The sequence below is a fragment of the Delphinapterus leucas genome, chromosome 12 (genome assembly GCF_059928025.1).
Source record: "Delphinapterus leucas isolate spDelLeu-1000000601 "Yukka" chromosome 12, BTC_Dleu_Yukka2, whole genome shotgun sequence".
Classification (NCBI taxonomy): Eukaryota; Metazoa; Chordata; class Mammalia; order Artiodactyla; family Monodontidae; genus Delphinapterus; species Delphinapterus leucas.
This window is the reverse complement of record NC_143140.1, coordinates 70,064,903-70,082,448: the sequence shown is the minus strand read 5'-3', so window position 1 is coordinate 70,082,448 and position 17,546 is coordinate 70,064,903. Positions and strand designations below refer to the sequence as shown.

Here is a 17,546-nt window from a genome sequence, read left to right as displayed (position 1 = left end):
GCATTGAAACTGTAGATTGCTTTGGGTAGTATAGTCATTTTCACGATGTTGATTCTTCCAATCCAAGAACATGATATATCTCTCCATCCGTTTGTATCACCTTTAGTTTCCTTCATCAGTGTCTTATAGTTTTATGCATACAGATCTTTTGTCTCCTTAGGAAGGTTTATTGCTAGGTGTTTTATTCTTTTTGTTGCAATGGTAAATGGGAGTGTTTCCTTAATTTCTCTTTCAGATTTTGCATCATCAGTGTATAGGAATGCAAGAGATTTCTGTGCATTAATTTTGTATCCTGCTACTTTACCAAATTCATTGATTAGCTCTAGTAGTTTTCTGGTAGCATCTTCAGGATTCTCTATGTATAGTATCATGTCATCTGCAGTGACAGTTTTACTTCTTTTCCAATTCGGTTCTTTTTATTTCTATTTCTTCTTTGATTGCTGTGGCTAAAACTTCCAAAACTGTGTTGAATAATAGTGGTGACAGTGGGCAACTTTGTCTTGTTCCTGATCTTAGAGGAAATGGTTTCAGTTTTTCACCATTGAGAATGATGTTGGCTGTGGGTCTGTCATATATGGGCTCTATTATGTTGAGGTAGGTTCCCTCTATGCCTACTTTCCGGAGAGTTTTTATCATAAATTGGTGTTGAATTTTGTCAAAAGTTTCTTCTGCATCTATTGAGATGATCACGTGGTTTTTATCTTTCAATTTGTTAATATGGTGTATCAAATTGATTGATTTGCGTATATTGAAGAATCCTTGCATTCCTGGGATAAACCCCACTTGATCATGGTGTATGATCCTTTTAATGTGCTGTTGGATTCTGTTTGCTAGTATTTTGTTGAGGATTTTTGCATCTACGTTCATCAGTGATACTGGCCTGTGGTTTTCTTTCTTTGTGACATCTTTGTCTGGATTTGGCATCAGTGTGATGGTGGCCTCGTAGAATGAGCTTGGGAGTGTTCCTCCCTCTGCTATATTTTGGAAAAGTTTGAGAAGGATAGGTGTCAGCGCTTCTGTAAATGTTTGATAGAATTCGCCTCTGAAGCCATCTGTTCCTGGGCTTTTGTTTGTTGGAAGATTTTTAATCACAGTTTCAATTTCAGTGTTTGTGATTGGTCTGTTTATATTTTCTAGTTCTTCCTGATTCAGCCTCGGAAGGTTGTGCTTTTCTAAGAATTTGTCCATTTCTTCCAGGTTGTCCACTTTATTAGCATATAGTTGCTTGTAGTAATGTCTCAAGACCCTTTGTATTTCTGCAGTGTCAGTTGTTACTTCTCCTTTTACATTTCTAATTCTGTTGATCTGAGTCTTCTCCCTTTTTTTCTGGATGAGTCTGGCTAATGGTTTATCAATTTTGTTTATCTTCTCAAAGAATCAGCTTTTAGTTCTATTGATCTTTGAAACTGCTCCCTTCATTCCTTTTTCATTTATTTCTACTCTGATCTTTATGATTTCTTTCGTTTTGCTAATTTGGGGGTTTTTTTGTTCTCCTTTCTCTAATTGCTTTTGGTGTAACGTTAGGTTGTTTATTTGAGATTTTTCTTGTTTCTTGAGGTAGGATTGCATTGCTATAAACTTCCCTCTCAGAACAGCTTTTGCTGCATCCCATCGGTTTGGGTCATTGTGTTTTCATTGTCATTTGTTTCTAGGTATTTTTTGATTTCCTCTGATTTCTTCAGTGATCTCTTGGTTATTTAGTAGCATATTGTTTCACCTCCATGTGTTTGTATTTTTTACAGTTTCTTTCTGTAATTGGTATCTAGTCTTATAGTGTTGTGGTTGGAAAATATACTTGATACGATTTCAATTTTCTTAAATTTTCCAAGGCTTGATTTGTAACCCAAGATACGATCTATCCTGGAGAATGTTCCATGAGCACTTGAGAAAAATGTGTATTCTGTTGTTTTCTGATAAATAAATATCAATTAAGTCCAACTTATTTAATGTTTGTGTTTCCTTATTTATTTTCATTTTGGATGATCTGTCCATTGGTGAAAGTGGGGTGTTAAACTCCCCTACTTTTAATGTGTTACTGTCAGTTTCCCCTTTTATGGATGTTAGTATTTGCCTTATGTGTTGAGGTGCTCCTATGCTGGGTGCATAAATATTTACAATTGTTATCTCTTCTTCTTGGATTGATCCCTTGATCATTATGTAGTGTCTTTCTTTGTCTCTTGTAACAGTCTTTATTTTAAAGTCTATTTTGTCTGATATGAGAATTGCTATTCCAGCTTTCTTTTGATTTCCATTTGCATGGAATATCTTTTTCCATCCCCTCACTTTCAGTCTGTCTGTGTCCCTAGGTCTGAAGTGGATCTCTTGTAGACAGCATATATATGGTTCTCGTTTGTGTATCCATTCAGCCAGCCTATGTCTTTTAGTTGGAGCATTTAATCCATTTACATTTAAGGTAATTACCGATATATATGTCCCTATGACCATTTTCTTAATTGTTTTGGGTTTGTTTTTGTAGATCTTTCCTTCTCATGTGTTTCCTGCCTAGAGAAGTTCCTTTAGCATTTGTTGTAAAGCTTGTTTGGTGGTGCTGAATTCTCTTAGCTTTTGCTTGTCTGTAAAGGTTTTAATTTCTCCATTGAATCTGAATGAGATCCTTGCTGGGTAGGGTAATCTTGATTGTAGGTTTTTCCCTTTCACCACTTTAAATATGTCCTGCCACTCCCTTCTGGCTTGCAGAGTTTCTGCTGAAAGATCAGCTGTTAAGCTTATGGGGATTCCCTTGTATGTTATTTGTTGCTTTTCCTTTGCTGCTTTTAATATTTTTTCTTTGTATTTATTTTTTGATACTTTGGTTAATATGTGTCATGGCATGTTTCTCCTTGGATTTATCCTGTATGGGACTCTCTGTGCTTGCTGGACTTGATTGAATATTTCCTTTCTCATATTAGGGAAGTTTTCAACTATAATCTCTTCAAATATTTTCTCAGTTCCTTTCTTTTTCTCTTATTCTTCTGGGACCCCTATAATTCAAATGTTGATGCACTTAATGTTGTCCCAGAAGTCTCTGAGACTGTCGTCAATTCTTTTCATTCCTTTTTCTTTATTCTGCTCTACAGTAGTTATTTCCACTATTTTACCTTCCAGGTCACTTATCCGTTCTTCTGCCTCGGTTATTCTGCTATTGATTCCTTCTAGAGAATATTTAATTTTGTTTTTTGTGTTGTTCATCTTTGTTTGCTCTTTTGTTCTTCTAGGTCCTTGTTAAAAGTTTCCTGTATTTTCTCCATTCTATTTCTAAGATTTTGGATCATCTTTACTCTCATTACTCTGAATTCTTTTTCAGGTAGACTGCCTATTTCCTCTTCATTTGTTTGGTCTGGTGGGTTTTGACCTTGCTCCTTCATCTGCTGCATATTTCTCTGTCTTCTCATTTTGTTTAACTTACTGTGTCTGTGGTCTCCTTTTCGCAGGTTGCAGGTTCACACAATGAGAAGTTCATGCACTGCAACGAACAGTAGCCCCTGCTCACCTCAACTAGAGAAGGCCTGCATGCAGCAACAAAGACTCAATAATGAAGACCCAATGCAGCCAAAAATAAATAAATATTTTTTAAAGAGAAGAAAAGGGAGAAAAAAGAAAGAAAGAAATAAAAACATAATAAATTTAAAAATAATTATTAAAATAAAAATAATGAAAAAAAAAGAGAGCAACCAAACCAATAAACAAATCCACCAATGATAACAAGTGCTAAAAACTATACTAAGATAAACATAAAAATCAAAAACAAATCAGTCACAGACAGCAAACCCCAAGTCTACAGTTGCTCCCAAAATCCACTGCCTCAGTTTTGGGATGATTTGTTGTCTATTCAGGCATTCCACAGTTGCTGGGTACATCAAGTTGATTGTGGGGATTTAACTCGCTGCTCCTGTGGTTGCCCGGAGAAATTTCCCTTTCTCTTCTTTGTTCGCACAGCTCCTGGGGTTCACCTTTGGTTTTGGCCCCGCCTCTGCATGTAGGTTGCCCTCAGGCATCTTTTGGGGAGTCTGAGGTCTTCTGCCAGCATTCAGTAGGTATTCTGTAGGAGCTGTTCCACATGTAGATGTATTTTTGATGTATCTGTGGGGAGGAAGGTGATCTCCACGTCTTACTCCTCCGCCATCTTGTAGGTTCCCCCTGCCTGACTTTGTCGCTATCAGATTTTACCTTTGGTCATGGTCAGTAAAAGAACAATTAAAAACAAAGAAAGATAATTTGGGGGCCTTAAATAATAATACAAATTAATAAAATTACATGCAATAGTAAGGTAAAGGAATTTTTTTAAATGTATCAGTAATTTACGGTTTTATTTATTAATACTTTTCTAAATTATACTCATTATTAATTCTAGTTTATTACAAATGCTACCAATTAGAGCTCCTAGCAGACATGCCTTCTCTGCTTCACTAGAAGAGAAGTATGTTTCAGTTCATTCTGAAGATGGATCTATTCTATACCACTAATTCCTTCCAGAGTTTGAGGCGAATACTTTGAAACTGTAGAATATAAGACGAAAGGGCATCCCTACACTAAGAAAATGATGTTAATGTCAAACTAATTCACATCCTTACAAGAATTTTAATTGAACTTGTACTAACAGTCTCTGTATTAGGGCTTTTCACCAATAGTAAAATTATAAAATGGTCAAATTATAACCATTATGCTTAACTGCAGTCATCTTGCAGATCTGATTCACTATCAACATGAAACTCATTAGCATTTCCATTAAAAGCATAAAAATGACTAACTCACGTTATATATGCAGGCTAAAGGGTTAGTTAATTCAAACAAGTGTGTTAATATTGCTATCATTTACTTAATACACACCCAGCCTTATGGCTAGTTGTGCCACAGAAAGACTGAAAAAAATCAAAGAAGAAATTTAGGCTTGGAAAAGGAAATGTGACAAGGAAAAATATATTACTGGTCCCATCCCCAAAGACTTGATATTTCAGAAAAGATTTGGTTCAAATTATGGACTGAGAAATTACAACTTAGAAATTTTAAAAATAGTAGGAATAATTTTATCAGTGTACCTTTCTTCATTCTAGAAAATACTATTAATTTTAATCAGCAAACAAAACATTTTCTGAGTTAACTGAACCTCTACACACAGAAGTTATTATAATTCACTATTATCTTAGGATCTAAAAAAATTGCTTAATCTAAATGGGACATATTTGTCTGTTCACAATTTACCTGGAGGTTTCCACTTCTGAGGTTCTCCAACTTAGTCATACTTCAGAATTCAGGGACATTTGGTCATTTTTAAGTTTTAGAATTAAAAAACATAACAAATAGAAAGGATTTCTGTGATATTATATTTCCTGTGGAACCCACTCAACATGATTCAACATCTCAGGGCATTGATTTAGCTTATTAGCAAGAAAGGAGCAATTATCCTACCAATTGCCTATCTTCAGATGCTAGATAATGAAATGAGGAGACAATACAGGAAGCACTCTTCCCCTCCCCTGCTACTGTGCCTTCTCTCCTCCCCTAAATAACCACACTGTGCAAAAGACCTTCCATCCCTTTATCTCCCCTCAAATGAGACTTATACCTGGGGTCAGCAAACATTTTCTGTAACGAGCCCAACTGTAAGTATTTTTGGCTTTGAGGGTCATTCAGTCTCTGTCATAACTACTCAACTCTGCCACTATAGCATGAAAACAGACATAGACAGACAATATATAAATGAATGGGCATGACTGTGTTCCAATAAAACTTTATTTACCTAAACTGTCAGTGGGTCATTTGATTTGAGGGCAATAGTTTGCCAACTTGTGCTCTATTCTAAGCTTTCTTCTATTTAGTCTTTCCTGGGTGCTCTGATGTACTGCAATGGCTTTAGATCCCATTTATGAGCCAACGACACAATTTTTATTCATAAGGCCTGATTTCTCAGCTCCAAACTCCTGCTATTGACAACCCCACATGTGTATCCCACAGGCTCAACGTGCTCTAAAACTAACTCAAGATCTTCGTTTGCAAATGTATTTCTTATCTCAGTTATGACATTACCATCCATGAATTTGTCCTTGCCAAGAATCTAGGACTTAGTCTTTATTCATCCCTCTCCCACCTCTTCCACATCTTATAAAATCATCTCAAAATACCACTCAAATCAGCCTACTTTATTCCATCCCTTCTGCCACTATCCTTATCCATGCCTTCATCTCTCTCTTAATTCTTTCTCTGCAACCACTCTGGCTCACCTCCAAACTATTCTCTACACAACAGCCAAAATGGGTTTTTAAAAATGCAAGCCTAATCATATCACTCCCAGGCTTAAACCTCTTCAATGTCTTCCCACTGTCCATAGGATAAAATCCAGAGTCTTGAATCCAGCCCACAAGGCATGATCTGGGCCCCTGCCTGTGATCCTGACCTCATTTTTACTACCCTTTTCCTCTTAGGCAACAGTCCCTCTGGCCCTCTTTCAGTTTCTCAAACGCATCAAGTTCTTAATTTTGAATATACTACTCTGCTTGGAATGTTCTCTCTTGCTATGCCATCTAAGGCCTCCCACTTTTCACTGAGCCAACTCCTTATTCATCCTAAATGAAAGTCAGAAACCTATCAAGCAAAAAATTGATAGTTTTGACTACCAAAAAGTTTCAATGCTTATACAGTAAAAATTAAAATATAATAAATAGGTTAAAGGACAGAAAAAAATTGGGAAAATATTTGTAACAGACGTAAGATACAGAGAACTAATTCCTAAATATAAAAAGAGCTCAGGGCTTCCCTGGTGGTGCAGTTGTTGAGAGTCCACCTGCCGATGCAGGGGACATGGGTTCATGCCCCAGTCCAGGAAGATCCCACATGCCATGGAGCGGCTGGGCCCGTGAGCCGTGGCTGCTGAGCCTGCGTGTCCGGAGCCTGTGCTCCGCAACAGGAGAGGCCACAACAGTGAGAGGCCCGCGTATTACAAAAAAAAAAAAAGAGCTCGTACATCAATACAGAAAAACAACAACAAACAGCTCTCAGTAGCAAAACAGGCCAAAGGCATGAACAGGTGACTCACAAAAGAACAACTACGGCAGCCAGTTGACATACTGAATGTGTTCACTAGTCCTAGTAATCAAATACACAAATCAAAACAACAATTAGTTGTAATTTTTCATTCATGGAATTGGCAAACCTCTAACAGATGGAGGAGACACATCCATTCACCATTTCAAGGTCCAAACCTTAAAATAACTGTTACCTTGACACTATCAGCATTCTCATTATCAGAATAAACTGACATAATCTAGACCGGGAAAGTTGTTATTGTTTTGTCTAATCTATAAGGTGTTGCTGCCCTGAAATAAACACATTGGAAAATAACAAGTGTCATATAGATTATATTTGTGCATACATTTTCCCAAATGGTCTAACTGAATCATTCCTTACACTGGAATACCCTGAGCAGATACCAGTTTCTCCTTCCCAGTATGTGTCTTCTGAGGCAGATGAAAGTGACTCAAAAAGGCAGCCTTAGAAAAGAAACTCTGCCCTTGCTTACGCCAATTAAATTGCTCACCTTTGTTTTATTTCTACGCTTCTTACAGCTTTAACGGCACTCAATACATTATACAAATTATCTAAAAGAAAAGTGAAGCAATATATTTTAAGGTATCAGAGCTTTTAGGAAGGAAATAGTATCAGAAATCTTTCTTTAGACAAATGTTTATTGGTGGTATATCAAATAAAAGAAACCTGTTGTACCTCTTTTTCTACTTTAGATTTGTTTTAATTTTATAAACTTAAATATATAATATAAATGCATATGTATAATTCATAATATATAATTGGGAGATGTTCTCTTCCATCAAGTGTATTTAAACCTATAGTCTAAGAACTCTTTCTGAATGGTGGTATGATTCACTCAATTCAGCTGTAATACTGGACTACAGCTACTAAGAAATCTCCACAATCAAAAATTGTTTTATTATAACAATGTTTTCAGTGGGGAAAATGAATTTGGGACAGAAGATTTTCTGACTCAAAATTGCAAAACTATTTTCCTTTACAATTTCAACAACAACAAAAGTTTTATACCTATAAGCATGTAAAACCTAACATCACTAAGCAAATTCAGCCTTTAAAGATATCTGACTTTTTCCTGAAGAATATTCCCCATTAATATTTTTAATTTTTTGAACTTATATTCTGGAATGAGCATAAGAATTTTTATGGAGGAATACAAGCAAATGTTAACAGTGGTTCTATAGGAGGAGGGGATTGAGCACTTACTTTTACTTGGCATGTTTCTGTTTTGTTTAAATTTCTTTACTACGTATATAGGAATTATCGAGATACCATTTCTGTTTTCTCTTCATAAATTTATTTTTTGAAAGTTATAAAAGAAGCAAGAAATAAAGAGCTGATATTATCTTGTCAATCACCACAAATATTTATGATTAATTAACACATTCTTATAACGGTTACTCAACCTTTGTTCTGATAAACCAACCAAAAATAAAGCCATCTAAGCAAAGCAGCTCAGTAGCTAATAAAAGGAGCTAGACTGGTTCCCAACTTTGAAAGATTTATAACTGGTTATGATCTGCCTAAGACAGACCATTAATCATTAATTAATCATTAATTAACCATACTTATTCATTAATAGTTGTGCTTATAAAATTCACAGTATGAAAAGTCATACTGTGGCAGATATTATCACAGATATAATATCACTGAGAATTAATATTCCATATCCTTAACCACATGAATATAACCTCTAAATGCCTTCCAACATACTGTTTCCCCACTGGGAATGATTCTACCTTCTAACCATGGGAAGAAGGGAGTGTTATTCTTCTTATCTCAGCTTCTACTCCCCATCACCTTATGGAAGAACCCTTCCACTGAACTTGTTCATGTAAAGTCAGGACAACAGAAGGGGGACAGGATAGACTGGCAGAAAGAAAAGGTAAGAGGAGAAAAGTACAAGAGCTGTGACGGCAGGGTTACAGGGTGTGAGAAGAAGGTAAATGGCCAGGGGAGACACACTCCAGAGCAGCCAGGGGCGAGTGAAGATGAGGACAGCTATTTAAATGACCATTTGGCAGGTGGACCAAGCTGTTTTAAATGGCACTGCAGAGAAACTGTGCAATGTTTCTCTTCAAATTCTATATAAAGTAGATTGTTCAGATTATACACGATTTAGGAATCGGCCAACAAACCAAATTTGTAAATCCTTATGCAAACAGTACAGAGTGTAATTTTAAATTTCTATAAAATGACTTTTCTCTACAAAAAACATAGAGACATATAAATATAAGTACCCGATTTATCTTAGAATTGCTGACATGAATCAAAAGTAAACAGTTAGGAAAAAAGATTATACCAAACATATTCTTGCTATGGCTTAGTGGCAATGAATTAAAGAGACTATCCCTAAAAAGAGGGTAAATATCAAGCAAAGGAGGTTGACTGTGTGCTAGACATTTTACATGTTTCCTTATTTCATGCTGACAACAACCCCGTAAGTTAGACATTCTTAGCCCCATATTAACTGATGTGAAAACCCATCGCATCACCCTGACGCCCCACAATCGGCCACTGAAGAGAGTTTCCAAATTCAATCAAGTCTGATGCCAAAGCCCTCACTTTGTCCCTTACCTCTCACCTCACCAAAAAGGCACACGTTAAGTCAAAGGTTTAGAAGCAGGCCGGGCTAATTCTTACCTAGAGACTGAGAAAGAATGAAAGAGTCTCAAGAGTTCAAATAGGAATGTAGTCCCTTTTCTTCTCCAAATCTAAGGTACACAGTGCCACCTACCGGGGAAAGTGAGGCCACCATTCCCTACAAATAACACTTTTGGTAAATGAATTCTTTACCTGAGGCTGAAGCAAAGCAACCAGGGATGTGGGGCGACCAGATTGTGCTATAAATGACACTTTCATGGCCTCTAAAGGTGCACAGAGACTTTCCAACAGTTGGATCCCACTACAAATAAATGAATAGATCAATTATTTAACAGAGGCAAATTCATTATGCTTTATATTACCATATATATGTATCTATATACACACACAATATACATATATATCTCAAGGATTTCTTTAAAGTCTTTTTTTTTTTTTTGCGGTACGCGGGCCTCTCACTGTTGTGGCCTCTCCTGTTGCGGAGCACAGGCTCCAGACGCACAGGCTCAGCGGCCATGGCTCACGGGCCCAGCCGCTCCGCGGCATGTGGGATCCTCCCGGACCGGGGCACGAACCAGTGTCCCCTGCATTGGCAGGCGGACTCTCAAACACTGCGCCACCAGGGAAGCCCAAAAGTCTATTTTTATATAAAGCAAGATGGTATTTAAGGGGCCAAAATAATCAACACTGAGCTAATTATTAGTTTACAGCTAGAAGATTAGAAAATTTTAAATTCTAATAAATGCTTTAGTATGTTTTTTGAAAAGAAAATTAACTGCCTAACTGAAAAGCAATAGAAGTATGTTCCAGAAAAGAAAAAACTTCAGTGGAAGCTTTGAGGAAGGGAATATTTGGTTTTAAATACAGTAATGTGGACATACCAGTTTGATAGTTTGATCCCACGAGCCAGACACCACAAGCTGTTCACATCTGGTTTGACTCCAATCAACACTGTACACCTAAAAACATTTTAAAGTGTCATTTAGAATGCAAAAGAGCATCAAGTTCAATATTACAGTTATCTGTTTGTAACAGTGACAGCCAGTTAGAACAACTAATTCACTTAGTTGAAACATCAAATAAAGTCCTGCAAATCTCAATATGGTGTCTGAGAAAGGGAAAGGTCATCTTGTCCGTTCCTCCAGCCTTACCCTTAACAGATAAGACTCCATTCTACTTTAGCAGGATCCTACAGAATACTTCCAAAACCTTCTTCACTAAAACAAATTATACATATTTTTAAACCTACCAACAAATCACTGTTTGCAGCACCCTGAAGAAATGTCAGAGCAGATTAGAAAGTTAGTCATCTAAAAAAGCTTGCCAGGTCAATGTTTATCAGAAAGCATTAAAATTCAATTAATATCCCTTTCTGGCCTTTCTTTGAAAAAGCTTATCGGAATGACGTGATACTTTCAGATCTCTTGGTAAACAGCTTTAGTTATCCAATGCTGCTCTCAGTAAACCACTTCAAATGAATTATATGAAAACTTATGGAAATACTTTTAATTCTGTTATTTGATACAACGGATTATATACAGATCACTACTGGAAGCTAAGTTCAACCAAATATGTGTATAATTAAACTTTACAAAAGTAGTCCTGCCATGGACCTGAGTATGCCATTAAATGTGACCAGCCAGCAGGTTATTTTGAATCTAAAAACTCTACCATATTTATGCAGAAAGCATGACTGTCTGGGGTTTGTTGTGGCTTAAGTATGGATTCCCTATTCTCTGCTGCCTAGTGCTATGCCTAGCCATGTTGGAACCTGAGTTTAAAACAAAAAATAATTAGTAATACCGATTATGTCCTTACTTAGAACTTTGATATTTTGGTCATCGTAGACTTTTCTTACATTAATTTTGATTTTTTAAATACTGCATTAAGAGATTATTTATCTTGACTACTGAGCTTTTGGGGCCCCCTTAAATTATGTACTTAAATTATGTACTAAGGTGAGTGTTTCACCACCCAGTTCTGGCCCTGCTGCGGCCCATATTCTTGCACAAGAGAGAAAAGCAGCTGGAACACTAAAGAAATCATGATCCAGCAACAGAGAGTAGCTCATAAAGTATACAGAAAGGTCAGCAAAATCCAAAGTGCTGCTGCAGCCATCTGTCAGTTATGGATGGAAAAAGGCAGGCTCGGAAGCAATCAGGGAAGAGCTTGAGACCTAAAGAGGTTGATTTTACCCTCTAGGCCAGGGCTCAGCAAGTTTCTTCTGTAAAGGGCCATATAAATATTTTAGGCCTTAAATATTTCTATAATAACTATATTAATATATTTATTATATTCATAATAAATATATTATGGACCATTTGGTCTCTGTCACAACTACTAAACTCAGGCTTGTAGAGCACAAAGTAGCCATAGATGATACTTAATAAATGGGCATGGCTGTGTTCCAATAAAACTTTACAAATCAGGGAGTGGGCTGGATTTGGCTTTGGCCCACGAGTACTAACTGGCCAACCCCTGCTCCAAGCTGATGTGAAGAGTCAAAAATAACCACAATAGGAAATCTTTATTGAGCACCTACTGTTTGCCAGATGTTGTCATAAGCACTTTACATATTTTATCTCATTTCATCTTCACTTCTGTGCAGTAGATACCGTGCCAAGGCCCAAAGAGGTTAAGTAACTTGTCCAAATTCCCACAGCTGGTAAGCTGCAGAGCTGAAGTCTGAACCTGGGCAGCCTAATCTCAGAGTCCACCTTAAATCATGATGCTAGGCTGTCTCTACAATATGTTGCATGACGGCCCTTTAAAATGGAACTTTTCAGTGACCTTGGACTGTGATATTAAGGAAATAAAACCCTGCCCTTGTTGGTATCACCCTTCACTGGAGCTCCATTTGGGCCCAGACTGACTGCATTTTGTTTTCATGAATTATCCATACCCATATTAAAGCCTCTACCTATCTATCTACTTGGTGAACCCCCGCTCATCTGTCAAGACTCAGCCCCTTTAAATCTTCTGTGAAGTAAGCCTCCCCTGATGAACCCCTCAGGCATCGAGGAGTCAGATGCTTCCTTCTGTGCACTCTGACAGCATCTTATACCTACTCCTAGTCCAGCATTCACCATGCTTTACTAAATTTAGTGTTAAATAACTGCCACACCTGCTATATTTTGGAAGAACCATCATAAACAAAACCATCTTGTTCATGCTCATTGCAATATAACAGGCACTCAAGAAACTGAGTTAAAATGATTTAACCAACCAAATTTATCTCTACAACCTGTGCTGTTGCTAAGTAGTTATAAAGAGCTACTGTTTTCATTTTAGAGGATAACTGAACAAATACAATTAAAAGATAACATCATTAGCTCAGACTCCTCTACCTCTACACATTTCCAACATGACAGAGGACTTGAAACCTGACAACTTCTCACCTTTTAAAACTGCAAGAGCCTCCGCGGGCTCAGAGAGAACCCAGCCCCAGTGAGAACAAAAGACACGACGTAAGAAAACTATGCTGATACCAGGGCTGCTGCCAGCTCTTCTATGTGACTCATAACAAAGTGGCAAGCATTAATCAGGGTCTAGGACAAAATCAAGCATAGGACATACATGGTGAGGTTAAAAATGGGATAAAAAAGAAGGAAATAAAGGTGACTCAATCAACATATACTTTTTGTTTGTTTGTTTTACTGTGTTTAATATACTAGGACATGGGAAAGAAACTAACAGTATAAGCCAGGATATTGTGCTTAAAACACAAAAACGAAAACTGTAGACCATAAATACAAAAGCTGGAGGGATGGAAAATTCAGCTTGATGAAGAGAGGTATCCTAGCAGGGCCCTGAGGGCTGGCTAAAATGTCAATAGCAGAAAGCAGAGGTGAAAATAGTGACCAGAAACTCCCCCAAAGACATAAATGGGGACATAAAGCACCCTAGGATTATAGGACTAGTGAACAACTGCAAGATAACACCAAGGTTTTGTGCCTCAGAACTGTCAGTGACGGTGGCATTAACAAAACTGGACGACTGGAGGAAGGGAGATAACGTGTAATTTTAGACACAGTGAGTTTGCGGTGACAGCCTGACAGTCAAGTGGAAATGTCTAGGAAGAACAGGGTTTGGGCATTAACCTCAAGCCCCGAAAAAAGTTTACAACCAGAGAGATGTTTGGGAGACAGCTGAAAAGGGATGACTAGATTCCATTATCCCAACCTCAAGTCACATAACTATTCAATACATATTTATCAAGCACTTACTATGAACAAGGCATGTGGGAGGGAGAGTATAGTGTCAGACAAGGCAGATAAAGCCCCAGCCTTCATGGGTCTTATACTTTAGCAAGGGAAGATAGGCTGTAAGTATAAATACACAATTTCAGGTTGTGATTTTTTAAAAACTACTAAGAAAAATAATGTAAAGTAAGAAGACTAGAAAATAATAACAAGGGCGGGAGACTAGAAAGCACATCTCACATTAGTCTACTCTTACATCTTTTCCCTATTCCCAATTCCCCCCTCCACTCCCACTCAAATAGTGGACACGGGAAATATAAAAAGAAGAGAGATATGCAGCTATGCTTTAAAAGCAGGGTCCTCTAAAGGCCTATCTTAATGAAATTATTCTTGGTAGAAAGAAAATTGAAGAAAATTAATTGGGAAACTACACAAAGAAAAAAGAAAAACACTGAAGAATATTTTGTGCTGCTTTATGAAATCTGAACTTCATCAGAACTACAGTTTGAGGAGGACAAATTTTATTACTGAATCCAATTCCCAAAGAGCTCATTTTTAATTTACTGTACAGTGTTGCCCTTTTTAAGTTGGTCTATTTAATTAAAAATCATCAAATAAAAACTGTGTCCAGAATGTTCCTACTTATCTGTATCAATACAAAGGAAAGGGACACTGACTTTTAATTACTGAGCGATTAGAAAGGGCTATAGGGCTTCCCTGGTGGCGCAGTGGTTGGGAGTCCGCCTGCCGATGCAGGGGACGCAGGTTCGTGCCCCGGTCTGGGAAGATCCCACATGCCGCGGAGCGGCTGGGCCCGTGGGCCATGGCCACTGGGCCTGCGCGTCCGGAGCCTGTGCTCCGCAACGGGAGAGGCCGCAACAGTGAGAGGCCCGCGTACCACAAAAAAAAAAAAAGAAAGAAAGAAAAAGAAAAAAAAGTTAAAAAAAAAAAAGGGCTACATATTTCTTTTAATGTGAAACTTAATTTTTTTCATTATAGATATATTAAAATGCACATAAGAGTAGAGAGAATAGCATAATAAATCCCCAGGTATCCATCACATACCTTCCATAATTGTCAATATTTTACCCATCCTGTTTCATCTGTTCCATTACTTACTGGAGTATTTTAACATCAGACCATTTCACTCACAAATACTTCAGAAGAAAGAATGTCTTCACCTTTTACATGAGCACAGGGCCATTTTCACATCTTAGATTAACAACAGTTCCTAACATCATCTAATACTCAGCCCATATTCATATTTCCCTGATTGCCTCAGAAACGTCCTTTTATAGTTGGTTTACCTGAATAGGATCCAAACAAAATCCATATTTTATACTTAGCTGTTATGTCTCTTAAGTTATTTCTAATCTAGGAAAGTTCCCTTTCCCACCTTGGTTCAGGTCCCCCTACCCCACCAATGACATTTACTTGTTGAAGAAACAAAGTTATTGGTCCTATGGAATGTTCTAAATACATTCCGGATTTGGCTAATTGTTTCCTCATGGTGGTGTTCAACTTTTTCCTCTACCCTTCCTATTTTCTTTAAATTGGAAGTTAGATCTAGAGGCTTGATTTGATGCAGTTCAATCTTTTTTTTAGCTTTCTATTGTATTAGGAGGTGTGTAATTTCCGGTTGATCCACTTTTAGTGATCCTAAGATTGTTCATAAGATGGATCACTTTTAAATTAATGGTTTTAGCATCCACAGATAACCCCTGCCTAGGGTCATTATTTCATTAGGGGCTACTAAATGGTGATTTTCTAATTCTATTATCCCTTCTACATTTACTAGGTAGAATTCTATGACAAGAAAATTTCTGCACCAACGATTTGATTACCCCACAGTGAAATTCATACAGGAAAAGCAGGATAAATGCCTTGATTCTTTACCTTTATTTATAAATTCCTGATCAAAAACTTTAAATGGATCAAATATCTTTTAAAATTTTTCAGCAAACTGATAAGCCTCACTATTTGACAATGAAGACAAATTTTAACTATTTTTAAAAACTGTAATAACAACACTGAGAATTAGATGCTGAAATGAATATTAAACTGAGTCTGTCATCTTTAAAGTCACTTTTAACTCACTCTCAACAGCACAGTGCTATAAGCCATGAAGTCAGAAACAAAATTCTCAATTACTCTCTTTTTTCTCCTTCTTGCTGAACTTTTTAAAATCTTCTTATTCTTCCATTCTTATTATATATTCAGCAGCAGGCTAAGCTGAAGGCATTTTATGGGGCTCAAAAGACATAATGGCCTCTGCAGTTAAATAATACAGAGAAGAATCCGATTCCTGCTTTGATGCTAAGTTTAGAAGCCATGCAAAGGGAAACTTTCCATGTTTTTCTTTCTTTCATTTCACCAGGACCTTTATTCCTTAAGGCCTAAAATATATCTAGGTCTTGGAATTTTCCTTTTTGCTTCAGTAAGTACTTGTCTGACTATCTGAAAACTGACTGTTGGACTTTATTCAACACTATTTGTTGAATATTCAACAAATATTTATTAGCTCCTCAAAACTCTATTTGACCTTAAATCAATCCTTTTAAGTGTTTCTGCATATTTGGTATAAGAGACAAACTTTAAATAAATGCTGTATTTCTCTTTAATGAAAAATGCCAAATATTTGGTATTATAACACTGAGCTTTAGATTGATCACCAGAAATTCTTTAACAATCTCATGGAGGACAACCTTTCTGAGGGTCCTACAGTTCTCTACTCGTCATCCGCCTTGGTGTGGTTCGACTTTTACTAACAATCGTGAGAAAGACAAGAAGTAATATTGTGGCACATAGTGATGGGGACTCTCCAACCACCAATCTCCCTTTCTCCTTCCTCACAGAACCCCAGTTTTGCCCTTCAGGAAAAGCTCTGTCCTTTCCTCATCCCAGGGGTGAATCTTACTTAGATGAAAGTACGAGTGGTGACTTGTTTCCCTCACAAGTGACAGAGTTACGACTGGGCATGTGATGAGATGATAACTGGAATTCTATGGAGCGTTAGAAGAAAGAAACCCACCGAGGAGAGCAGAGCGGAAAGGCAGGAGAAACCCGGGTATCTGATGACATTGCCAAGCCTAAATTAAACAAACCTGGACCCATTCCCAGCTCCATATCCTTGGTTATGTGAAATAAAAAACTCAGATCGTTGAAAGCACTTTTAGTTTGGTTTTCTCTTATGGTAACAGCCAAGGCATCTAACTGATACAAAATGCTTATCAAAAATTGCATTTGAGGGCTTCCCTGGTGGCGCAGTGGTTGAGAGTCCGCCTGCTGATGCAGGGGACACGGTCGAAGGAATTACAGGTCGAAGGAATTACAAATGTACAGTCTGGAAGAGGTAAGACTTACAGGGGGCATGACAGCTATTTTCAAGGATTCTCCTGGAAAAGAGGGACTGCACTTGGTCTCACCGTGTCAGAGAAAGGAATTTGAAGCAACGGTTCGTTGATATTGAAGGTAGATTTAGGCCTAAGAGAGCAATTATCTAACCAATAGAGCAATCAAAAAGTCAAAAAAGTTATCACATGAGATAGTGAAATTCACTTTCACTGAGCTGAAGTAAAGACTGCGTGACCATCACACGGAACATTGTCGAACAGTATTTTCCAGAGTAGTAGCAGTACAAACACCATTGGTTGTACGAGAGATGATTTTAACTGGTACATACATTTTATTTTACTCGTTATA

General features: G+C 37.3%; 1 protein-coding gene across 5 annotated transcripts in view; it reads right to left on the bottom strand.

Annotated features, from left to right (window-relative positions):
* Positions 1-17,546, bottom strand: part of PEX7 (peroxisomal biogenesis factor 7) — a 90,158-nt gene that overhangs the window by 67,983 nt on the left and 4,629 nt on the right. For all 5 annotated transcript variants that reach the window (XM_089921655.1, XM_089921656.1, XM_089921657.1 and 2 more), the window contains exons 4-5: positions 10,524-10,601; positions 9,835-9,943 (exon numbers count right to left, since the gene is read on the bottom strand). In XM_089921655.1, coding sequence (XP_089777781.1) covers positions 9,835-9,943; positions 10,524-10,601 — 187 coding nt within the window. The remainder of the gene's footprint in view (positions 1-9,834; positions 9,944-10,523; positions 10,602-17,546) is intronic.